The sequence below is a fragment of the Larus michahellis genome, chromosome 2 (assembly GCF_964199755.1).
Source record: "Larus michahellis chromosome 2, bLarMic1.1, whole genome shotgun sequence".
Classification (NCBI taxonomy): Eukaryota; Metazoa; Chordata; class Aves; order Charadriiformes; family Laridae; genus Larus; species Larus michahellis.
Genome location: NC_133897.1, coordinates 145,271,679 through 145,295,842, shown reverse-complemented (window position 1 = coordinate 145,295,842; position 24,164 = coordinate 145,271,679). Strand labels below are relative to the sequence as shown.

Genomic DNA, 24,164 nt, shown 5'->3' with positions numbered 1-24,164 from the left:
CTGCAAAGACTCAGTCATCCTGTCAAGATGACAAAGAGCAAAGCTTGTAGTGTCTGCAGAAGCTTCAGTCCAACAAATAATAACAGCTTTCATCTGATCAATGCTCTGGCTCCCCCTCTTGACTATTGTACTGGTTTTGGCCAGAATCAATTTTCTTCATAGTAACTTATATGGGGCTGTGTTTTGGATTTGTGATGGAATGTGTTGATAACATGGGGATGTTTCAGTTATTGCTGAGCAGTGCTTGCACAGCATCGAGGCATTTTTTGTTTCTCACGCTTCCCTGCCAGCGAGCAGGTTGGAGGTGCACAAGAAGATGGGAGGGGACACAGCTGGGACAGCTGACCCCAACTGACCAAAGGGGTATGCCATACCATATGGCATCATGCTCAGCAATAAAAGCTGGTGGAAGAAGGAGGATGGAGGGACTTTCGGAGTTATGGCATTTGTCTTCTCAAGTAATTATCATGCATGGTGGAGCCCTGCTTTCCTGGGGGTGGCTAAAGACCCGTCTGACAATGGGAAGTAGTGAATGAATTCCTGATTTTGCTTTGCCTGCACATGCAGCTTTTGCTTTATGTATTAAAATGTCTTTATCTCAACCCACAAGTTTTTGCGCTTTTACCCTTCTTGTGCTCTCCCCCATCTTGCTGGGGGGGAGCGAGTGAGTGGCTGTGTGGGGCTGAGTTGCCGGCTGCAGTTAAACCACAACAACTACAGATCAGAGGCTGCCAGGACAAACTGAAGAGCAACGCGTGGCTTACAAAAGCATAGAGATGATAGCATCTGACTTATGAAAAGGGTGCTCGGTTCTCCTTCATTTTTTAAATTCCTGAAAGGGAGAAGACAGAATTTATCTTCATGGCCCCATCTCTGTAGTAATCCCTGTCAAGAAAAAACTTTCTAACCATTATAATCTATAGTAACACTAAAATACCAGAAAAAAAGACAGCATGTTCTGTATGGGAGAATCCATCTAAGGTACAGTTGCTGAAAGATCAATGATACTCAAAACTGGGGAAAAAACTTGCCACCTTGTTATCTCTTTAAGTGCAACAGGGATCTTAAAAAGGTGATAAGAGTACCTAGAAGTTAAACTGATTTCTGTTTTCTGCAGCAGAAGGCAACTATGTCTTTATGTCAGCACCCACTATGAACTACAAAATGGTAACCAATACTTTAAACCAGGTTACAGTTTATAGTAAAAGGTCAAAATGCACAACTGTAACGTGCTACAGGGAAGCAGCTGGGAAAACCTGAGTCCAGTGCCTATATCTCAGGCCCCTCCAAGAAATTTGCATATGAGGTCATTTCTTTCAAGAGTTTTTTTTGTTATCTCCAGATTTGCATTTTACAGTTTTGACCAGAAGTATCTGCAAATTAAAAGCATCCAGTTGTGTGTTTGTGTGTGTATGCATCCATACACGTACGTGTGAATATTTTAGAGAGTGCAAGACCTCTTGTTTTTAAATCACCACTGATCTAGCAGTTGTTTATATTAAAATGAATAATGCTGCTAACCAGAAGGTTCTGCCTTCTGGAGTCCAGTCATTTTTTTTGCATTAGGAACTATCTGTAAATGATTAACAGTCTCTGTGGAAATAAAACTAGGAGAGCCAAGCGCGTGAGGTGCAGGAAGGAGAGCAAGGAACTAATGTACAGCACCCCTCCTCTGCAGGAGCGGCAGACTGGAAGGGCCTTTGGGCTGCCCATTCCCCTACCATAAAATCAAGTAATTCTTTTAACAGATGGATCAAACTTCATTCTAAATGCAGTCAGATCTTTTATTTTCCCCCCTCCTCTGTTGTTGCTCCTGTTAGAAACTATTCTGAAATGCCACTGGCTTGGAAGTGTCCTCGTTTCCAGCCTATGTCTCTATGGCAGGACAGCCAGTCCTGTCCCGCACGTGTGACACCAGGGTTGAACAGCTGAGCGTGTTCACTCGGGTTGTGATGTGGAGAAGCGTTTTCTGTGCACATCAAAGGAAGGGTTAGTTATAGCTAACAGAGGATTAATTGAGACAGGATGGGAGGCAAGCCTGCCTCTGTTGTAAAGTGATGCTGGAGAGGTGCATGCTGGAAACAGCATGTTGTTCCCCTGCTCCTCTCAGCTGGTGAAGGGAGATTTTTACATGCAAGCTCTTTTTAGGATCGGGTAAATAATGTATTAAGCTGGCTACATTGCTGTTGGGGTTTTGTGTATCTGATTTAAGTGGAATTAGAAATAGCTCGTTTGTACTCCAGCAAGACTCGTACTACAATAACAAGAGGGAATGAGCTAGCTATGTTTGGGTTGGAGGCATGTTTGTGCGTACATGCAGAGTGAGCCACCTCTGCAACAGCACTCGCTGTGCCTTGTTCTGCAACTTGTTGTAACACTTAACAGCGCTATTTACTCAGTTGTTCAGACTTGAGCTTGCTCGTCTTTCTGAGAGAGGCAGCGCTAGCTCCATCTCGCGGGGCAAGAACTGGTACACTCCAGCTCCCCGTGTGCCTTGTGTCCCCTCCTCGGCTCTTGATTCAGGGGTCCAGGGAGCCACATGAAGCAGGGAGAGGAGCAGCACATCCTCTCAATGTGAGCCAGGCTACAGCTTCTAGGAATTAATAATACCTAGCCTTTCAAGTGGTCTGGCTTGAACCTTACCTTGTACACCAGGAGTTAGACAGGGACAAACAGGAATATCCAGGAAGCCTGCTCCTAGGCGGTGATAGAGGAGCATCCCCAAGCCAGATGGCTCTTTTGTGGGACAGGGTGGTCAGGTAATGCTGGCTTGCCTCCTTGTTTCTCCTGAGGGACCTGGAAACTGGCAAAAGTTTTTAATCCTATTCTTGCTTTTCCCAGGTATGCCATTTCTATAGTTGCCATGGAGAAGTTATGTGGTGGTCCTTGAGAAAATCTTTCTGTTAAGATGTTATCAACTATGATTGAGTTTTTTAGAGCCTCTGCTATACAGAGGCTCATTGGAGAGGTTTTTATTTGCAATCTAACAGGTAGTATTAAAAATACGAAATGGTCTTTGATTATGCAGCAAAGTATCCCAGGCTGTTAACCTGAGGAACGGAGTAAAAATCCATTCTAGCCCTTCCCTATTGTCCCATTTATTTCTAATTTTGCGAGTTGTTTCCTGAGAATAAGAAATTGAAATTTAGGATTTGGGAGGGTTGATTGTAGCTCTTCAGAAAGGAAAAAAATTACTACTCATGATGTTAACATTACAGTGGATGGATATGTTTGTATATAGCCTTAGTGAGCGCATTGAAAATTACATTAGTATATTTCACAATTCATATTATTTGTCTCAGTTTGTTATCCATTATGGGCATTAATTAATCAGACTGATGACTATAAATAAGATCTCATGAAAATGATTAAAGCATGGAGATGAACAGAAGGGTCCCACTTCTATAGTTGCGTTATCCTTTCAAGTTCCTACACCTTTTCATAACCTACCAGGCTCTCTTTCCAGCCTTTACAGTTTGTCTCTTTTCTGGAAAGAGATATATTTTACATTTGTGAAGTAATGAAAGGTAAAACCTAGTAAAGGCAAGGATGCTGTAATATTCATGAGATACAAACTTTGTCTACTGTGGTCTGGAATCCAGCCTGGCGACCTGCGTAAAACCTACAAACTCTTGTCTTCACTCAACTTTATCCTGACTTAGTTACCAATCTCTCTCCTCCTGTTCCTTACAAAGATGGTGCCAAATGTTTTAATTCTCTCCTTCTTGTATATTGAACAATGTCCTTTTCTTTTATGTCACAATGAACAAATCAATTGTGTTTTCATTACATGTTCCAACACTGGTAATTGCCCTTTTACTCTTATTTCATCTATCCTTCAGTACTTCATATGGGCCTGGACCCATATATGAATATATGAATCACACTATGAAAACCATTGAAACCAAGGACCTTGTTTTCTTTATACATCTGTAAAGAACTGAGTACAGCCAGAGCTCTGTGAATAATAATAGCTAAATGATAAGCCTCTCCTAATTCCACATGGTGGATCTTTGAAAAATATGGTTTTTGTTAAGGACTCTGAATTCCCTTTGCTTCAGAGTTAACTCAGAATTGGAAGTTTAAGACATTTCGCCCCCCCCTTTTTTTATGAGATCCATTGAGATCTGGCAAAATCCTAATTACTGGAAACGATGTGTAGTTTTTGAAGTAGTATATGTTATTACATTTGTTGGAAACACCTTTAGATCACAAATAAGTGCAGAAATAAAGAAAAACAGGAGGAACAGTTTAACTAGCCCTGATAAGTGAGCCGACAACATACATTTGAAGTGGTTTGTTTTCTGCTCATCAGTTCAATTTATAGGCATAGTAACTTTCCATAAATAATGACCATACACATTTTAGTCAATGCAAATTAAGTTAATCTTTCTAACTTTTCTTTTCACAGGCCTGGCAACTGCAGTTCAATGTGCATTAGGCAAACATACATGTAATATGGATAAATTGCATCTCACAGTATAACTGAGTCTCCAATGCAGATCTTAGTCTGCAAAGGATAAATTTGTTAGAATTAGTGCCAAAGACTTAGATTTCAGCCTGGCTTTCATTTGCCATGAACCCCTTACAATACTTTGACAATAAAAAGAGACTTTGCATGTAAAATGCCCTTTCAAAACACTGCCAGAATGATGTGAAAAGGTGCTAGGGTAAATAAGCATCAGGTCCTGCGTGAGTGCTCAAAGCAGGACCTTACGCAGCAATATGCCACACTGCCGCTCATTTATTTTGAATAGCAATGTGTTGCCACTTCACTTGGCAAATGGATGCCTACTGACCCATCGTTCAAACCTCCACGCCCCACGCCTGGGCTTGTGCGCGAGCCTCACACGACTGGGATGGGGGATGACAGGGGAGTGCTGAGGGTGCCTTGCTCAAGAGGAATTAGCCACTTCTTGAACTCATTCCCCCTCATCAGCTCCCTTGTACGGGCCACTGTCACCCCTGGCAAACTACACGGGGTCACGATTTTAAAACCCTTGCTGTGGCTTGTGAATTTTGATCCTCCTTTAGTGCTAAACGTTGGCAGGTGGCTTATAAAGAACACAATGCTAATGGGGTATATTTTGGGAGGGTTATTTCAAACAGTGGAACAGTTTGGAAATGGAACAGTGCCTTGCAGGCCTCACAAACAGTAGTTTTAATGCAAACGAGCCAGTGAGGGAACAGGGGGCCAGAGGAAGGCATTCCTCAAGCCGGCTTTGCCACGGAGGAAAATGTCGGCAGATCCACAGCCTCAGTCCATGGTCTGTGTGCTCAGGGACTGTCTAGAAAGGACTGCAAAGCCGGCAAGTGACTTTCATGGCTTTTTCCAAACCATATTGAGGTGAAGGAAATAAAATTTCTGCGGTGTTTTTTTTACTTTCTGGAAAACTTAAGGACAGGATGTTTCTGTGACAAGCATTTGGAAGCACTGGAAGAATGCGTCAACTGTTTCAAATCTGGGGTCCAACAAAGTGGCCTGTACGTTCAGACAGATGTTTTGGTGATGAAGGGACTTGCATTTTATGCCAATAGTTTTGAATATTTAAGGCTTTTTCTTGTAGAAGTCCTTAGTTGACTGAAGTAGCACCGTGGCTCTGAAGTTGTGTCTGCAACTGAATTCCCTCATGGAGGTTTGTCTCAAGACTTATGTGTGGGAAGCCCTGCAGTGCTGCAGATGATATCACAACTGGATATCTCAACTGGAAACTCTGTGTTCAGAGAATATCATGTTTATTACTTATAAAACTGGCTGTTCCACTGGTGCTCTAGCCTCTAAAGGATGTTGAATGGCAGACACAGCACAAATAATGAAGCCTTTTACATGACAAGATGGGAGCAAAAGGGTTGTGGTGGACTTCAGGGCAATACAGCAACCATTTTGGTTTGATAGGGTGACCTGTCTTCTGTTGTAGGTCATCTTTCATTCATGCATAGTTTTACTAGCCTGAGATGGTATCCCATTTTTTTCTCTCCTGCTTTGAGCGCTGCTGTATGTGATAGCTCTTGTGCACTAGAAATTGCCTGCTGATTTAAGATGCACTCTGATTTGTGAAGTTAATAATCCAATTTTCCTCTTTAGTGCATTTTTTTCCCCTGTTGTTTTCTTTAATATTGGCATGTCTGAGCATGAACCTGTACAAGACAGTTTTGCCATGCTATAGCTGCGTGGCGTTACTGTACTTTCATCTCATCTCCCTGGACAGATCCATGTGATATTTGACCTCCTTCGGGCCTCGTACTCTGCTTTTAATCTTTAGGGGTCTGTCCAGCACTGGGTTTGGAAGTATGGTGCTATCACCATATTAAACAGAGCTCATTAACACGTGTCAGTCTGGAGCAGGCAGCGCAGTATATATGCCAACAGCAACGCTCAGGTGAAACATGTGGTCATTACGATAAAATGACCTGAGCGATGAGGGTAAGGTTTGAGCCCAGACTGTCACTACGACTTTCCCTTGATCATACAGGCACTGTTTTTCCTTATGTGCAGACACAGGAGGTCACCTAAGTTAGGCACAAGGGAGCGTCACCTCAACAGCTTTGCGTGTGTTTGTCAGGGCCCTGAGAGCGCCCACAGCTCTGCCTGTCCCTGCCCACCCCCGGGCCTCTCCCACCCCGCCCATGGCAGCCCCTTCTGGCCATCAGCCTGTGCTCCAGCCCTGCCACAGCAGGGCCGGTCTCCAGCTCCCCACAGATATTCAGGTCATCATTGGTACCTATACATGGATTTTGCACATTTATTTGGATGACAGGTGGAACGTATTGTCCCATCCTCTGCCCACCAGCTGCATGCAAGTTTTACTCAAGAGCTGGATGGAGACCCTCCTTTTCACTGGCTTGAGACCAACCCTGTGTCCTTCCTGGGGTACTGGTTGCCTCCTGAGTCCTGCACAGCTGAAAGCTGGGAGTAAGGACCTGCAAGGGGTTATCTAGAGATGCAGCCATAAGGGCAGGATTGGCCACTGAAATGGAAAGAGCCGCAGAGAGACTGGGTTCTCTGCTGGGAGTAGTATAGATGTATCACAATTACTGATGTGAAAGCAATAAAATAATGGGGTAAATGAGGTGGTAGTTTCTGTTTTCTATTCCCTGCTGTCTCCTTTTTCTTAAACCCTTCATGACGAGGCTGACAAGGCCACCACTCCACCCCCTCACAAGGGAGCATGTTGTCATTTAAAAAGAACAAGTCTTCAGGAGTAAGAAAAAAATTTTGATTTAACTGCTGTTTTATTGAAGCTGCTGTGTGTGCAGGATGATGCAATAATCCACCTGTGAAGTGGCCAAACTTTGCGCAAGATGTACTACCACCAGCATCAAAGCCTCAGAAAGGAAAACCCATCCCCTCCGCTCCTGCGGGGCCCTGGGTGGGAACCATTTGACAGCATTTCCCCAGTGTGTAAGGAGGCTGCTCGGCTGCTCCTGCCCCTGTAACAGTTAGTGCCTAATCTCAGCAGGGACATCTGTGCTGAGGTGTGCTGAGACATCTTGTCACACACTCCCCACTGCTCCCAGTGAGGGGAGTTCTCAGAACATGGAAAATACAACGTGCGTGAGAGCCCACGATGTGCTGCTGGAGCATCCACTGGGGAAAACTGGAGTGGGAAGAGAGGATTTAAGATGGGAAGGACCTCCAGTGGCCAGGCACCAAAGGGTATGGGCAAAACTCTTGAGTAATGCTTCTCATTGAACGCTTCTTGCACACAGGCAGTGGCACTGATGCTGTATTACTTGGCACAGAGGGTGTGTGAGCAAAGAGAGCCTTTTCACCTCCTGCATTCCCCTCTCTGCATCCCCTTGTACCTGTCAGTCATGTCGTGGTGACACCTGGCAGGTGGCCAAGCATTTCACTCAGAGCGATTCAGTTTTGCTTCTCCTTCTGAGTCTAGGCTGCTACAGAAATGCATGGGCTGGAGACACAGATTCAGCTGTGTCTCTTAAATAAGAATGTTATCATCCGTTCGTAATAAGGCTGTTGTTTCTTCAAGTTTTGGGGGATGCTCTTTCCTAGTCTGGGAATTATCTAGCCATAACAATGATCTCCTGTTGTCATCTCCAAGAGGCTGGAACACATATTGCTCTTTATAAATGCTGAGGGGCAACAGTCTCTGTGGCTGGTAGGCACTGCCTGTTCATAGGCGCCCAGTGACCTTCTTGGAGAAGAGTCATGAAAGCTGAGGCTGTGAGCACTGCGTTGGATGCTGCTTTACAGCTTGCAAACAATAGTAATGCTGGGTTTTGTTACCATGACCTTGTTTATAAAAACTCACTGATAGAATGTTTGACTTCTCTGCAAGCTAAAGGGGCTCCTCACAGTACTTATACGAGTGACCTTGAATGGGTCTTGAATACACTTACAACAACGTACAAAGTGTTACAACATTTTGAAAGTAGACAGGGAGCTCTACCATGTACCTGTTATTTGAGCTTGCTGAAATGCCATTTTTAAACGCCTGCTTTCTAAAATAATGAATCCTGCTTGAATGTTTTTAATCTCTCAGCTTCATAGAAAGTTTGCAAATCTTTCTGAAAATTAGACAGGCTGATTAGAAAAGAGTTTGATGAAATAACACAATACATTAAAGAAACTATCAGGAGACCTATGTTCCTGGCTGCCCTGTCAAACAGTGCATATGTTAACACATACGATAATTGTGTTCCAATATGAATGGTTCGATTGTTGTTGATTTTCCTTCTGGATTGTGTAACAAAACAGGTTATTTTTTTGGAGAAGAACAATACCTGTGTGTAGTGTTCAGCTGAGACCTGATGAGTTTCTTCTTTCATGACATTTAAGAAGGTGTTCTACTGAAGGACAGCAAGACCACCTCCTGCGCTGGGATGCCCTTTCCATTCCCAGTTTTTTACTACTTAAGTCCTAGTCAACTGTGCGGAGATATTTTTTATCAGTTTACTCGGTCTAGCATGAACTCACTGACTGAAAAGTGCAATAATTTGTTTTTGATTGGGTTGCGATGTGCTACCAGAAAACCACCATTGTATTGTTCTTCTTAAACTAATAAGAAATATTTTTGTATTTCTTTGTTTTGTGATCTTGCAGACTCAGCTCTTGGGAGTTTTACTTGCTGCTGCTTCAAATTTTCTGATTAGTGTCTCTCTGAATATACAGGTATGAATCATTTCTCTTAATTCAGAGTTGTTTATATTTAGCAAGTAACTTGTGTTATAGTTTGGTTTTATGGTGAAGTTCAAAATACAAATTTTGTTGTGTTTAATAAACATTCCCTCACTTTAACTGGCGTTTAACAGTGCCCTGCTGCAGTGGTTGGCAGTATGCTACCTCTCAACCTGTTCTGTGCCGTGATTCTTATATGGGAACAGAATAAACATTCATAACTCCTCCTCCTCCTTGTAATGTGCCATAAGGAAATACCAGCTGTGACCTGCTTGTGGTCCCACTGGACATCAGATGAACCTGTCTCAGTGTCCAAATCTAAAATGAAATTGACCACAAGGTCTTAGGCGCTGCTTAATGAAGCAATTAATGTAATTAAATGCATAGAGGCACCACACAATTTTTTGCAATGTTGGGCCCAAAAATGACTTTGACTAATTTAGTTTTCCTTCTGCTATTAGGATAAAATAATCTGAGCAGATATTATTTTAAATCATAAAAGCAAAGGGAGGTGCTGACCTTACAATGATGGCAAAGGGTCGAAGGATGAGATTTATAAAATCCTTTCTGTATTAATAATTAGAATACATACTCAATAGAAAGTTAAATAATTAATTATAATCTGTATCTTGTAGACTTCATGGTGTTTTTAGGTCTTCTAACAAAAGTTTTTAAAGTGCAGAAGACATTGCTGTGTAAGTTGTCCAGAAAAAAAAGTGGTTTTGCTAGCTTGTAGTTTATGAGTTGTATATGTCTCATATAAAGCTACTTGCTTTTTCTGTAAAGGGTGAAACAGAAAGCTGTGGAACATGAATATGAAATCTTTAATTCATAATAACCCATTTTATTAATGCTGGAAGGTTCTTCACTGATTCCCTTTTAAGTATCTCTAGTTGGAAAACCCCATAGGAAGAAATCTGTTTAGCCAGAGATGGCAGGTTGAGACGACTGCTGCCTCTCCAATATGAGTTCCAACCTGCTGACGGTGATGGTACTAGGACAGGCTCTGTTTCAATGGCAAAGCTCTTGTTGCTGAAGTGGAAATTCAGACTAGCCCATAATAATGAAGTTGTTCAGACTTCATATCTTTTGTCTGCTGAGGGCACTGAGGGCCAAAGTGGATGCTTTGCCAGGGAATGTACAGAGGCGTGCAGACAGACTTCTATTGACTTGTGATCCTTAACAGCATTTACTGGATTTGAACTACCTTCCAGCTTTTAAAATGTTATTTAAGAAAACCTAGAAAATCATTCTGCATTGCCATTTGACAGACAGTTTCAACCAAAATTTTTATTTGTCTTTTAAATTGTTTTTTCTCCATTTAGTAACAACACCTTATAAATATGAATAATGGCTTTCCCTAGATCTCAACATTTATTTTCACACTCATATTAAGTGGACAGGACAAATTTTATTGTTCACTCTCCCTTGCCCACCACACAGACAGTTATCCTCCCTCTCTTCCCTCTAGCTGGTTGTCAGCTAAAGAACAGCCCATCATTTGCAATGTATTTCAGCTGGATTGTAAACAGCCTCCACCTAAATACCATCCGCACACGTTACTATGCAAAGGCAGCAGACATCTGGAGAAAGGAGGCTGTAGAGGATCCGCTGAGCTCACCCTCCTGTGCTCGTCGCACATCTTTTCAATCACGCTGTGCCTTCAAGAGTTATTCCTACAAGAATCTGGGGAGAAACCAGAGCTCAGGATTCCGTTAAGAACTTGTCCTATCTGGTTTTCAGCAGAAACTTGGATTCTTTATTTGAATATTATTTAATATTAATTTCAATTGGATCTTTATTGGGCTTTTCTTTTTGTGTTTATTTATAAAAATGGAACATGCAAAATCCTGGATGTTACTGTGAATTGCTGGTCTGTGGCTCAGGGAAGTATGATTTTCTTATGCTCCCTTTCTCCTTGGAGAGGAGGAAAACTAAACTTCTTCCTAGAATTTCATCCCCTGAACACATTCCACAGCACGAAGCTGCAATAATGTGCTGCATCCTCTCAAGAAGAGGAACAACTGAGGCTATGGTGGATCACAGACGTTACTGCTTGGCCCATACTCTGTAGCGCAGCCTACAGAGTAGAATGGGAGTATGAGGAAAATTGTTTACAACTTCCCTGGGGCTCTGCAGGGACGCTTCCAAAATCAAACATCAAGTGATGAAGAAAATGTATTTTACCACCATTTATACTACAACACTTGTATCATTTGGCTTCCCACTTTTTTGACCCATTTTGTTACCTATGCAGAGAGGCCAGTGAGGAATCTGAGAAAGGAAACAATATTCTGGAGAACTAATGCGGTAAATATTGCATCCTTCCCAATCATGACACTTTCATGGTGGAGATTGACTGGACTCTGTTTCAGAAGACCAGTGTGATCAAAGTCAAGTTATCTTGTTATATAGAGGTTATTGCTGTACAGCCAGAGAGAAAGCAATTACAACATGTGTCAGTGATACCTTCACCATGTAACAAGAATTGTTGCTGAAGTATTACTTGAGTATATATTATATCTGTTGACACAGGTATAGCTGTTTTCCTTCTGAAAATAATGCTTTAGCTGAGATCTTCTTCTAAGGTCAAACAGGAGATTGTAACCAAATCATAAATTCTACCTAATTAATTTAGAGTCCTCCCTACAGCAGATTTGGTTAAGTGCTGCCTTTTTCATTTTGAAATCGTATTTCTGGCTAGGGTATGTATCAGGGGGCAGGAACACCATGGCGTCCGGTCCCTTTCTCCCAGTTTGTTGCCACCTTTCTGATTTTGCCCCATCTCCTGCCTTTGAGTGTTTCCAGATTCACAGCACAACTGCCAAGCTTTGCTTTGGGAGAACAGGGGTGTGCAGTGATAGCTAGGAAGCATTAGCTAGTATTCACTTAATATTTTTCAGGTTTATTCAGAGATCTAATTTTACAGTCATTTCCACCTCAGCTAAGAAAGCACACATCTGAAGCAGCACTGAGTTAATACAAAGCAAGTATGTCTGCAACAGCAAGCTGAAAGTCATGTTTAAAAAGAAAACCTTGACACACCTGGAATTTGAAGTTGACAGCCCCCTTAATTATTCCACTTTTGTCAGACATAAGAACACAATGGAAGTCTTTCTTTTCATGCTTGTTCCTAATAATTAATTTTCTAGAAATGCTCTCATCTCCGACTGGCTTGCCGAAAAGAGCCGAAGCCCTACTACACGAGCAAGCTATGGTGGTGTGGGATTACTCTCCTGGGGCTTGGAGAGGTGGGCAATTTCATAGCCTACGGATTTGCCCCCATTGCCCTTGTCGCTCCACTGGGATGTGTATCTGTCATAGGTGAGATGGTTTGCCATTTTTTTGCTTGGGTACATACTTTAATGATGCGCTTGTTTGTGACTAGAGGAATAATACTGCAGGAACTGCAGCAGGAACACAAGGGGAAAATGTTAATGCTGTGGTTTGAAAAGAAATTACTCATATAATTACATGAACTGACAGTTTAACACAAACCCTCTACTTAACTCAGAGACTCTTCTAATAGCTTTCTTTTTCTGTAGTTTTGTCTTTTGTGTCTCTCTGTGCTCTGCTCATTCCTGCCAGTTGGTCACCCAGGGCTGTACTAGTGCTGCTGGCTCTGCAAGCCCCCGGAGCAGGGGGCTGGCATCCTGCTGACCCCACAGAGCTGTGGTGTGATCCCAAGTACCTGCAACGTGTTTTCTGTTGTCACACCAAGCGGTTTCTGCTGCCTGTCCCCTGCCCATCACCATGATTCATGTTGACATGGGCAAGCTTGCTTGAATCTCTGCAGTGTGTGACAAAAAGGGCCTAGAAATTTCCTGAAATGTTTAGTTTATTTATGGACATCATTTGTTCCTTCATGTGCAGATTAATTGGACTTTAGCAGAAGTCCTATCCATAGGACTCATTTGATATGATCTTTCTCTTTACTTCACGTGGTTTTTCGTAATTAAGGTATTGACGCATATGAGATGTCTGTTTCTTTGATAAAGAAACATAAGTTTTAAAATACTTTAGCATGTTGTGCTAATGCAACACAGAGTGTACAGGGCAATATTGTACGGAGGCTGTGAAAACGGGAATACAAGGTGCAGCTGTATCCCTTAACCGAGTCACTCCATACCCACAGCTGAACCATCCAGGGCTGAGATACCACAACAGCTCTGCATACACTGGTGCTCATTCGCTTGCTATTGACAAGTGATAACATTTCATGGTCTGTCTCTAGCTACCAGTTTCATGCTTGGAAGTGACATTGCAGTGAGGGATTCTGCATGGTATGGTAGGAAAGATGAATTATCTTCCCGCTGGACTGCCTGGCTGCAGTGGAAAAAGGCAGCCAGCCATATGTGAGTGCAATTTAGCAGAGAGATAGAGGGGGAAGGAAACTGCAGGCAAGTTACTGTAACCTTTAATGTTAAATTATTGCAGAATTTTGGAGAATGAGACATAAAGCCACAGTAGTTCACCATTGTAGGAAAGGTTCCTCAAAGAAAGGAATGAGATATTACCTGAGATGAAAATGTAAATTAATGTGACATATCCCAGTGTGATTTTGGTAGCAGTAGTTATATCTTTACCAAAAGTACGCATTTCCAGATGTCTCTGAACATAAAGGGATGTTGACCAATCTAATTTGTTCCCCAAACTGAATAAAACGCAAAAGTAGAAAATTAGAAAGAAGAGGTGAAAAGCAGTGGGAAGAGAAAAAAATTCCATTGGTTATTAAGCTGCTACAAAGAGGTCGCGATTAGGGTTGATTTTTATCTGGGCAGATTCCTTCTTCTTTACCTTTGCAATATGCAAAGAATTGTTCCATCTGTTTCCTCCATTCTCCATTTCCCCTTACTTATAACAAATACCAAGAAACAATTTTCATAACTTTTATATCTCATCAAAATTCTCATTCACCTTTTTTTTTTTTTTTTAACTGACCCAAAATGCTTATCCTGGAAGATGCCAGAAAGCACTTTAATATCTAATATTCCATTCCCACATATCAGCTGACAGTATCCATTTCATAGTCCAAACAATAGAGATATCTGAAATTTTATTTAGTCTAGAAAACATTCCCTTAAGGAAGGGAAAGTAAAACTGATGTAGACAGCCAATTACAACAATAACTTCCCAGTAACACTTCCTACCATTAGATAGTCTCCTGCCTTCTGAAATTAAAGCCAGAGAGGGAGAGAGAGCATCCTTTTAATTTTACAAGAATCCATCATTTAGGGCAATGACAAACTGACCAGGACACATGTGCATCATCAGCACAACTGGGCAAAGGGTAGTTTAGACAGCAGGTCTTCCAATTTAAAAGGTCAGGAAATATTTTTCTCATTAAGTTGTGACCTATTTTAGGTGGTGGAGGGTGGACTTTGCACAGTGTGAGTTGCAGCTGTTTTGAGGTTTACTGTATGTGTGTCTTTCATAAGTTAACTTTTTAAATTAAGAAATTAAGCACTTGATAAAAAACCAAAAGTGAATCTGAACCCTAAGCCCACCCTTCTGATAAGCATTTTTTTGAAATTCGGTGTCAACACATCCCACATGGTGAGAGCTGACTCTCACTGACATTGGGTACTCAGTACCTACGCTGGACTGAGGGGAAATGCGCTTTGCAGTATGCCCAGCCATCTAAGGGATCCTCTGAAGATCTCTGTCACTCTGGATCTGCATGGAAAGTTTCCTTTGCTTGGAAACCAGGGTTTTGGAGAAGGATAAGGCAGACTGGCGTCTCTGCCTAGAATGGATTTGGGTTGTATTCACCATATATCTCCAGACCTCTGAGACAGGAAGCATCCTGGGTCTTAAAATAGATGGAGCCAACATCTATTATGCTCTGCTACCGCATTTAACTGCATCCAACTGAATTTTGCACTTAGCACGGTATCAATTAAATAGTGAAAAGTTTGTGTCTCATTCTATTGAGCTGGGTGCTTCTGATGGCTGGGTTTTAGAAAAAATCCAGCACCACAGACCATGAATTGGCATGACACCAGTAGATTTTAATATTTTTTTTTCTTAGAATTAAGCTACAAGGACTATATTTTTCTTCTTACACAGTGGAAGTATTTCTGTGTGTGGTTGCAATGATGCAAGCTCTACATCTGTTCAGGGTTTAAAATAGTTTGAGAAGACAGCAGTTGTTTTCTTCAAGAGGAGAAATTGGTAAATTTTTAATTTAAAAGTGGAGGAGTAATACATGTTTGATGTGATCATTAAAAAGCTTTTTATACTTAAGAATTAAAAATCATGTTTTACATGTAGCATGGGTAATTTCAGGCTGCTGTGGTTTTTAGCTCATTGTCTTGCTTTTGCCTGTAGAAATAACTTGGGGGTTGGGGGTATGAGAAGAGGCCAGTGGTATCAGAGATAATTTCTTCTGCAGGTTTCATAATTCTGTAGGGAGCTGGTTTACACTTAACTCACTTAGACTGACATTGTCGAGATCCCTTGGCATGTTCATGTGCTCCTTCTAAATAGCTGTGGGACAAGAAATTGCTTTAGGCTTTGAAAATTGATATCCCTGATGGTGCTTTAGGAAAAAGATTCTCAAATATTCTCATAGAAATGGATTTCTCTCACTCATTGTAATGTAACGTCTTTGTGGCCCAAGAACTTGGGATTTTGAGAACTCTGTTACTAATGAGAACTGGGAAACATTCACCAGACTATTCTTTAAAATACTTTGTTTGTACATGTCTAGAATACGCAACAAAAGGATTTTCAGGGTTCTTCTCTCCACAGTGTGTATGTGCTATAATCCATTTCCAGAATTAAGCTCACCTTAATGGCCTCTCTTTTGAGCAATTCCTCTGATATTTGGCTTGCGTTTTTATTAGGATATTGTCATTAAGGATGGGGAAAAATGTTTCATGTTTTGTCCACCACTTTTCCAGCAGTAATATTTAATCATGTTAGAACTGTTACATGTTCAGTGTGCAGGATAGCTATCAAGAGGTCATGCACCAAATGCCTAAATTCTGAAATATCTTCCTTTGTATTCAGTGCATCATTAATATCTATCATATAAACTAAGAATAGGTTTGAGTAGTCAATTAGCGGTGATGAATTTGTTCCCAGATGTCTTGGGCAGAGCTAGCTCTCTGTTTAACTCTGGCTACGCATACAGGCATTCTTAAATTTCTCCAAATTGGTGCTAATTCTCCTTGACACAGAGCTCTGGCCCTGAAGGAGACCCAGGTCCCACCAGCTCTAAATGCATCCCTCCTCCTCATACCTGGATCTTCTCCCCTGCCTACCCCAAAATGACCCACAGTAGGTCAGCAGACTGACCTCCCCTTGAGCGAGACGGTAGATCTGAGATGTAGGCAGGATAAGATGAAGGAGGTTTTAAACTAATGGTTTCAGGGCAGAGAGATTCTCAGGCTTGGATTTAGCAGTCTATATGCAGGCTCCACCAAGGCACTGGTGCTACAGGTACTGAAAATCAGCTGTGATTTATCTGTCAGTGCCTGCAGATTGCACGTGGACTTGCCTGTCCTCGTACTTTGTGCATGGGCATTAGGGGCTGGCTGTGCTTCCTGTCATTCTGTCTGCCCCCCGCCCCCCCCGTAGCAATTTGCATGGGAGAGAGATATTTTAGTTTGCTCCAAGACTGTGAGCACAATTCCTTTCTCCAAACCAGCTCTTTTCCTTCTGAATGTGCTTAATAAAAATGCTTGGTCACTCTTTAATAGCTTTTTCACACTATCCTTCAGCTAAACTACATTCCTCTCATGACTGGCAATCTCATCAGTTCAGCCTTTTTTCTTGTCCCCCTCTTAGCGTGCAGCCTCTGGATCCCAGGAAGACCTGCTCCCCATTCTCTGCTCCCTTAACCTCCAGCTCATTTGAGCTGCAATGATCAAATGTACTACCTGTTCCATCATCTCTCCAGATCTCCCTGACTGCATGGCAGACTAAAATAGCTTGAGTTTGGGGATGGATTAGAGAATCACCAAGTGCTTCTGCACCGGGATGGTCCTGAATCTCTTCATCTGGGAAGCTAGACTGAGGGTCTATATCTATAAAGCATGCTTTAAGGTTACATCTTAAAACATGACCGGCAGCAACCGCATTCTCACAGCTTGAGCACTGCTCAACAGATTTAGTGCAAAATCAACTGGGTGAGCTTAAACTGCTTCATAGAATCATAGAATCTTCATGGTTGGAAAGGACCTTTGAGATCATCGAGTCCAACCAAACAACCTACAATCTCTGCTTCATTAAATGGAGACAGACCCCTAAGTTAAATAAAACAGCATAAATGCTTGGTCTCAAAGTGAAATGTTTTTCTTGTTGCACAAGCTGGGAGAGGTGCAAACATTAAACAACAGTCTTTTGAATCATGGCTCGTACTCCTCCTTTGGTATTTCATCCAAACCACCAGTGAAATGGGTACAAAAGTATTCTGCAAAATAGGTGGTTTTAAATGCCTTTACCTGACTGAACCAGTTAAGCTTAGCAGAATGAACATTTGAGGCAAATATTAAATGTTATGTTTTTATTGGAAAACTATTGGACAAGACAGAAGCAGTCTATGCATTTATGAGGAGAGCATTAATCTATTTAAAATAGTACATAAGGGTCATCTAAGAATTGAAAAGAGGAAAAGGAAGGATATGCTAATATTTGAAGTTATGAACAGTTATGAAAGGAATTATTTAGTGTAAGACCTGACAATAAAAATAGACATAAAAAGATGAGATTCATAAATAGCCTCAGTACCAGGAAAACAACTTAATAATGAAATATACTTATTTGTGAAATGGTTTTGGGTAGGAAAAATAAGTGGTGGACACTTTCATTTGAGTTGTTTAAGGCTGAATTGGACAAAATATAGAAAATACACTCTACAGATCAGTATGTATTTTCTATCTTTAACTTCTCCTGTTGTGTATTTTCCCTTTCTTAAAGAAACAAGCAAGAAACAATCCTAACTGCAGCATTCATGTCTAGGAGGCAGAGGAGTTGTTTTGTGATCTGGGTTCTCACCATTCAGTGTCTGCTAGTGGCAGAACCCACATATCACACTACTCTCTATTTCTATTTGTGCTGGAGAAAAACTACATACGGAGATAATCGTAAATGATCACTCTCCTAAGAGAATGAGGAGCTGACTAAGCTATGTGTGGCACCATTACAGCCCTCCCATAAGGCGCTTAATTGCATATCATGCAGAAATGGACATTTTCTACCATTTTTTCAATTTAAATTGAAATTCACATGCTGCAGTGAGTATATATTAATTCAATAATGTGAATATATATTCATTCAATAATGAATACAAAACACCCTGTTTTATGCTGATGTATGAGAAGATGAAGTTGTTTCAACATAGCAATTAAGGTCCTGAACAAACTCTTTTTTACCCATTTTCTACCCAGTAATTTCTTATCATGATTTTGTGCCAAGTCATAATATTTTTCATTTGAAATACTAGCTCTGTATTTCCAGATTGAAGAGTTTCATAAGCCTACAGATATCGATACAGATATTTTGCAGGACATATATACTTCTCAATTTGTGGATATTAATATAAGCATGATGCAACCAAGGCATGAAATGAACTCAAGGATTTCTTTAGGATGTGTTGGTTCTGTAATGTGTATCCTTAACAGATCATCGCCCAGATTTTCTGCTCTTCTCTTGATCTTGCAGGCTATCTGCCACCGCACTCAGTGGGAGTAGGATCTGCGCCTAGTTTTGAAAGTTTTACCTTAGTAATTAGTTAAAAAGTTTAAAGTGTTCTGATTCACCCAGAAGTATACAAGTCTTCTCAGACAACCAGGGATGCAGTCTTTGCTTCAATGACTTTCAGGCTGACAATTTGGGCTTAGAGTGGTGCATGTGTTGTGTTGCTAAAACCAGTGGCTCAAAACCAAGGAGGCTTCAGAACAATGATAAATTACTTACTTTACTGCCAAGCTGTTGCCAGCTTACACTTTGACACAATTGTTTTTGTCTGCATTTCTGTATTGTTGTATTCTATTGCTGACCAATTAAAAAAAAATCAGAGACTATTCCTCCCTCTGACACAGATCTCAATCTCTGTAACTGCCTATAGCTTTTAAAACGACACAGGCAAACAAATGAGCAGTTGCAAAGACACATTAATACTTTTCAGCACAGCAGTTGCTCAAGTTCTTTGGTCTATTTGTCCGTAGATCTGAACATAATGTTCAGTGATTTATTTCCCACATCAGTATAATGGTGTGGGAGGAGGAGGCACACAGCTTCTGTGACAGAGGAGGAACAAGAGGACCTTGGCATGGAAAGGGAAAACGAGGGCTGGGTGGTAGGAAGTTAGACTTATGCTGCAGTGATGGTGCAAAATCATGGTGAAGGGGAAGCTGGCTAGGAGGAAAGTGTGTGGGTGTAACATCACTGGTGTTGAGGAGGAGAAGAGGGAAGATGGGAGACACCTTGTCTGTGGTCTGAGGGATGGTGAAGAAGCAGCGGAGAGTCTGAGGAGCTGAGCACAGGAGTTTCAGCAGGCCTGCATTTAGGAGCTGAATTTGGGACACAGTAAGGTCTTTAACTCATATAGCTGGTGGCCTTAGCTGTGGCCTCTGGCTGCCCACTTGCTCTTCTGCCAAGGGTTCACAAGGTCGTAGGATAACTCAGGTTGGAAGGGGCCTCAGGAGGTCCCTAACCCAACCTCTTGCTCACAGCAGGGTCAGCTTGGAGGCCACTAGGCAGAAAGGAGATGGTTGGGTGAATGTGTTGGCCATCTAGCATATTGTCTTTAACTGCCTTTTCTGGACGAGTTAATGTCTTAAGCAGCTAACCGCACCTGAGACTGTGAGCTGGAGCCCAAAGGAGTTAAGGAAGAGGAGCAGAGCAGCTGTGAGGGCTGTGAATTTCTCACTGGGCTCCCAGGATGCACGTTGGTGACTGCCATTTGTCTTGCTGGCCAGGCAAAGTTGCAAAGCCAGCAGAAGGCAAAGCAAGTAAAGGGTAGCCTGTGCTCCTGGGGCTCACGGGCTCCTTTCATACCCCTCCTCCTCTGGCTCATTGTTTCTAGTGAGCCACTGCCTGTGTCAAGACAAAATGCCCTTGGTTTCTTTGATTTAAGCTGGTTCAAACCCACCAGGTTATGAAGAACATAAAAGACTATTTAAAAGTCAAGCTTATGGAGCCTAAACCCCAGATAATTAACAAAATAAATATAAAATTTAAATATTGTGTTAGGCAGTGTGTAGTGACAAGGTGCTCTCTTGGCTGTGCTACCATAACTTGCTTAAAATTCAGCCCTGAAGGTAACAGCCAGAGTTTGCCAGGCTGCTGATCAGTCATGTACGTCCTCTGGCATCTCATCAGTTCTGTGTAACTGTTCTCTGCTTTTTCACTTAGGTTTACCCTATTTGCTTTTCTTCTTCACTTGAATGCATGTGAGTGTTGGTGAAAAGACAACAGGGATAGCTGTCTTTTGTGTTCAGAGTCTCTCCTGGGTCTCAATCTCCTCACCTTGGTGTTGCACCTCCCCTCCTACTTCAGTTTTTCCTCCAACCCCAGATGGCCTAATATATGTTCTTAAAACCTCTCCTATTTTTAGATTCCTCTACATATTACACATCATAAAGAGCATTAATTATACATACTTTCTGTTAAGCTCATGATCTCTTGTGCATTACCAGCTATCTCTGGAGAAAGAGCTTTCCACATTTGAATGCATTATTAAAGCGGATGACAGGCTGAGTGACAAGTTTCATTATCTGGATGCATTCCAGTGCCTCCCTGTGCCCACTGCCAGCCTCTGAGATTGTGATCCCCCCAAGCTGCCATTTATCATCTCCAGAAAACCAGGCAGTGGAATTTTGGGCATAACTCATCTCACCCCAAATTGGATGCCAACACTGGAATTGAACCCTAAATTGCATTTACTAGATCTCTGCTGAATGGAGAGGGCCTAGGCAAGGGGGGAATAAAAAAAATAATAAAAATCACTTCATTAAGCAACAAGTCTTTGCTGTGACAGTGACTGCCTAGGTGGGTGGGCTGAGGTGGAGTTTGGGAGAGCTGCAACAGCAGGGAGACAGAGTGGTAATTAATTCCTGCACTATCTTGGGTTGCTGATGCTTCTTTTCTGGTTTTTGTCCTCTCTCTTTTCTAAACCTAGGTAGCTCTGCTATTACCAGCGTTGCCTGGATACCACTGTCTTTTCTCCAGCAAAGTTGTCGCTGAAACATTGAATAAAGAAAACCGTGTCAGGAAGCTTATTTTCAGCAGGGCATTTTCAGTTGAAGATTCTTTTATTGCACTTATTTGTTTGCATAGATCTCCACCACCCTTGATACAGTTTAAATTTATGACTTCTGCTATATCTGACTTTTTACCGATTGGGTAACACAGACATGATGCTGAATTCCAGTTCTCTGTTTACCTCTTGGTATGAACCTCACTAGATTTACCTAGAGTACATCCACTAGCTAACCGCAAATTGTATTTTCCATCAGAACAATAGAGATAATGAGGCGAAGAGGGTTGCAAAAAGGTTGAACTGTCATTTCAAGAATAAACTAAGAATTTCATGCTGTAGGCAGGAACAGAGCTCTTGTAATAGCATCCCATGATTTAGGTTCAATGTGTCCCTTCACTGTCCCTCCTGGGCAGAGTCTTCTTTTGAGGTTTCTAAATGATTCTAACATTAGCAATGCACCTCTCCCAAAGGCCTTTCCTCATCTCTTTCACATGGGAGCTATTCAGCCTCTCTTGCTTCTCCTTAGAGGTAGATGCTCAAATGTTGCCTGCTGGAATAAAGCCATCTCTCCCAGGTGGCCAACAGTCTCATCTGTCATAGGTCCAAAACCCCTTCTTCCCTTTCAAGCACATGTCCATGCTGAGCTGCTTACCAGAAATCCTGGCCTGATCACTACTGCTGCTCACCACCCACTGCTGCCCTTCCAGGAGAGGCAGGGCTAGGAGCTGCCACAGAGATGATGCGAGAGCCGGACAAGGGTAGAGTTGCCCAGGGAACAGGAGGTCATTTCCAGGGCTCACTTCCATTTTTCTCTTTCCTCGTGACTAGTCACTGTAGAAAACCACAGGCAGTGCTCCTGTATGGAACATACGTTAGTTCTTCCACCTGCTTGTTGCAGACATCATGACCGCTTTTTTAGTTCATATGAAATATTATGCTTTTGCAATTATATGGCTTTCTTCCTCTCGGTTGTACTGCTACTTTTGTTCTATTAATACACTGAAGTCTAAGGAAGCAGAATTTTATCCTTCTATGAGGCAATTTACCTTGAGCAAGTCCATACAGTGAGTTATTGGCAAAATGGGGAGTGGAATGGTAAGGCTGATCAGTGCCCAGCTTTCCTGACACTTCCACATATGACTGAATCAGAGCAGTTTAAGCAGTGTCTGCGTGGGAGATGGGAAGGGTATTGCATCTCTTCAACCACGTAAGAGCCTGCTGGATATTTAAAATCTTACAAAAACTGAGGGATGGTTGGTTGCCGGAATGGACTCCTGGCTGGTTATATCATGGTATGGTGCAACAACAACAGCCATGAGATATATTTATACTTGGCCCAGGGCAGCTTTTTGCTATAGCACTTGATATTTTATCAGATATAAAAAAAAGTCTTTATATTTCTGCTCTAGGTAGTGCATTTATTTCTGTCTTATTCCTAAAGAAGACCATGAGGGCTGCTGATATATTGGGTAAGTAAGCGTTTGCTAATATGGACATGTGTGTCGCCGTATGCTTAGCAAGCTGTAACTCTCACGCAGCCCCCCACCTTCCCACTCCCACTTTCCCGAGCAAGTGTTTCGAGGCAGATACTTACAAAATTGGGAAGAAGCGACAAAAAGAGAGAGAATCTTCGGTGCATGTGGAAAAGACTGCAATCCTCTGCTCTTCTAACCATAACTCATTCCTTATGTGTCCTCATTGCTCATATTTATTTTCATTGTCTATTTTTGCCTCTGAGGTTGTATTTAGTATTATATTTATGAGTACAACACAATTTTAATAAAAACAATGAAGTGATTGAGTTATTCATTCAAATACATGATTTTTTTTCTTACTGCATAGACATTGCACAAAAATTCAAGCTCAATTAAAAGTGACAACCTCCCTTTTGGTATTGATTTTATCACTTCAAAGAACAAATAATCATGTTGTCAAGTGTTTTGTTGGGAAACACGGTCTTCACTGTAAAAGCATGTCAATTTTTTGTCTGTGTCCAAGATTTTTTTGAAAACCAAAACTGTCCAGCTTGAACACAGTAATAGTGAGAGACAAGCATATACCAGGGTTTGGGCTTTACACCAAGCCATCTTGGCCGGGACAGTGCACCTGATGTTGATACTGGGCACCTGATATTTCTGTGGCATTCCTAGCATCTAGAACTGATTGTCCATACTATGAGGACATCCCAGCTGTTCTCATGAATGTTTTGGAGGGATCTGTTCAGCATTGTTCCAGGAATACTATATAATATTTATTTAGGTTTGGGATCCAAGTTTGCCAGCTCAGCTGCTACATTCAAAATCCCCCCCTCCCCGGTCTGATCATGTTTCCCTTATGGCCTTATGCATTGTGTGTTGCTTTAACTTTCAAGCACTGATTTATTTTATTTCTGTGAGTTCGACTTTGCAAGAAGGATTTAACAATGTTGCTACATTCCATAGGAATGAGCTGTATGATGGGAAATATGGTGATGTTTTTGCAAGCACATAAATATAGAGCAGTTCTGCTTTTCCAAAGGAACTGTGTGCAAGAGCAGTGCCAGCAAAGTCCTCTGGATGTGCTGTGTTTTGTATTCCTGAACCTTGTATTCCACACCAATTTGTAGGTTTGCAAAGAATTTTAAAGATTACTTGAAAAAAAATAATCTATTAGTTAATATCTTCCTTAATCCAAACTGCTTATGAGCTCAGGATCTGCTCACTTCTATCTCGATACCTCGACGAACATCTGTGTTTGTCAGCTGGCTGTCCACAAGGCAGAACTTCCAGATTTTTATTAAAAGCACAATAATGCAGGTTCGACCTTGAAAAGAGG

At 41.7% G+C, this 24,164-nt stretch overlaps 1 protein-coding gene across 1 annotated transcript in view; it reads left to right on the top strand.

The window, feature by feature from the left end:
* The window catches only part of NIPAL2 (NIPA like domain containing 2), a 52,459-nt gene that overhangs the window by 8,651 nt on the left and 19,644 nt on the right, over positions 1-24,164 (top strand). The window contains 3 exon segments of the mRNA XM_074577508.1: positions 9,065-9,133; positions 12,292-12,463; positions 22,760-22,819. Of these exon segments, the coding sequence (XP_074433609.1) occupies positions 9,065-9,133; positions 12,292-12,463; positions 22,760-22,819 (301 nt within the window).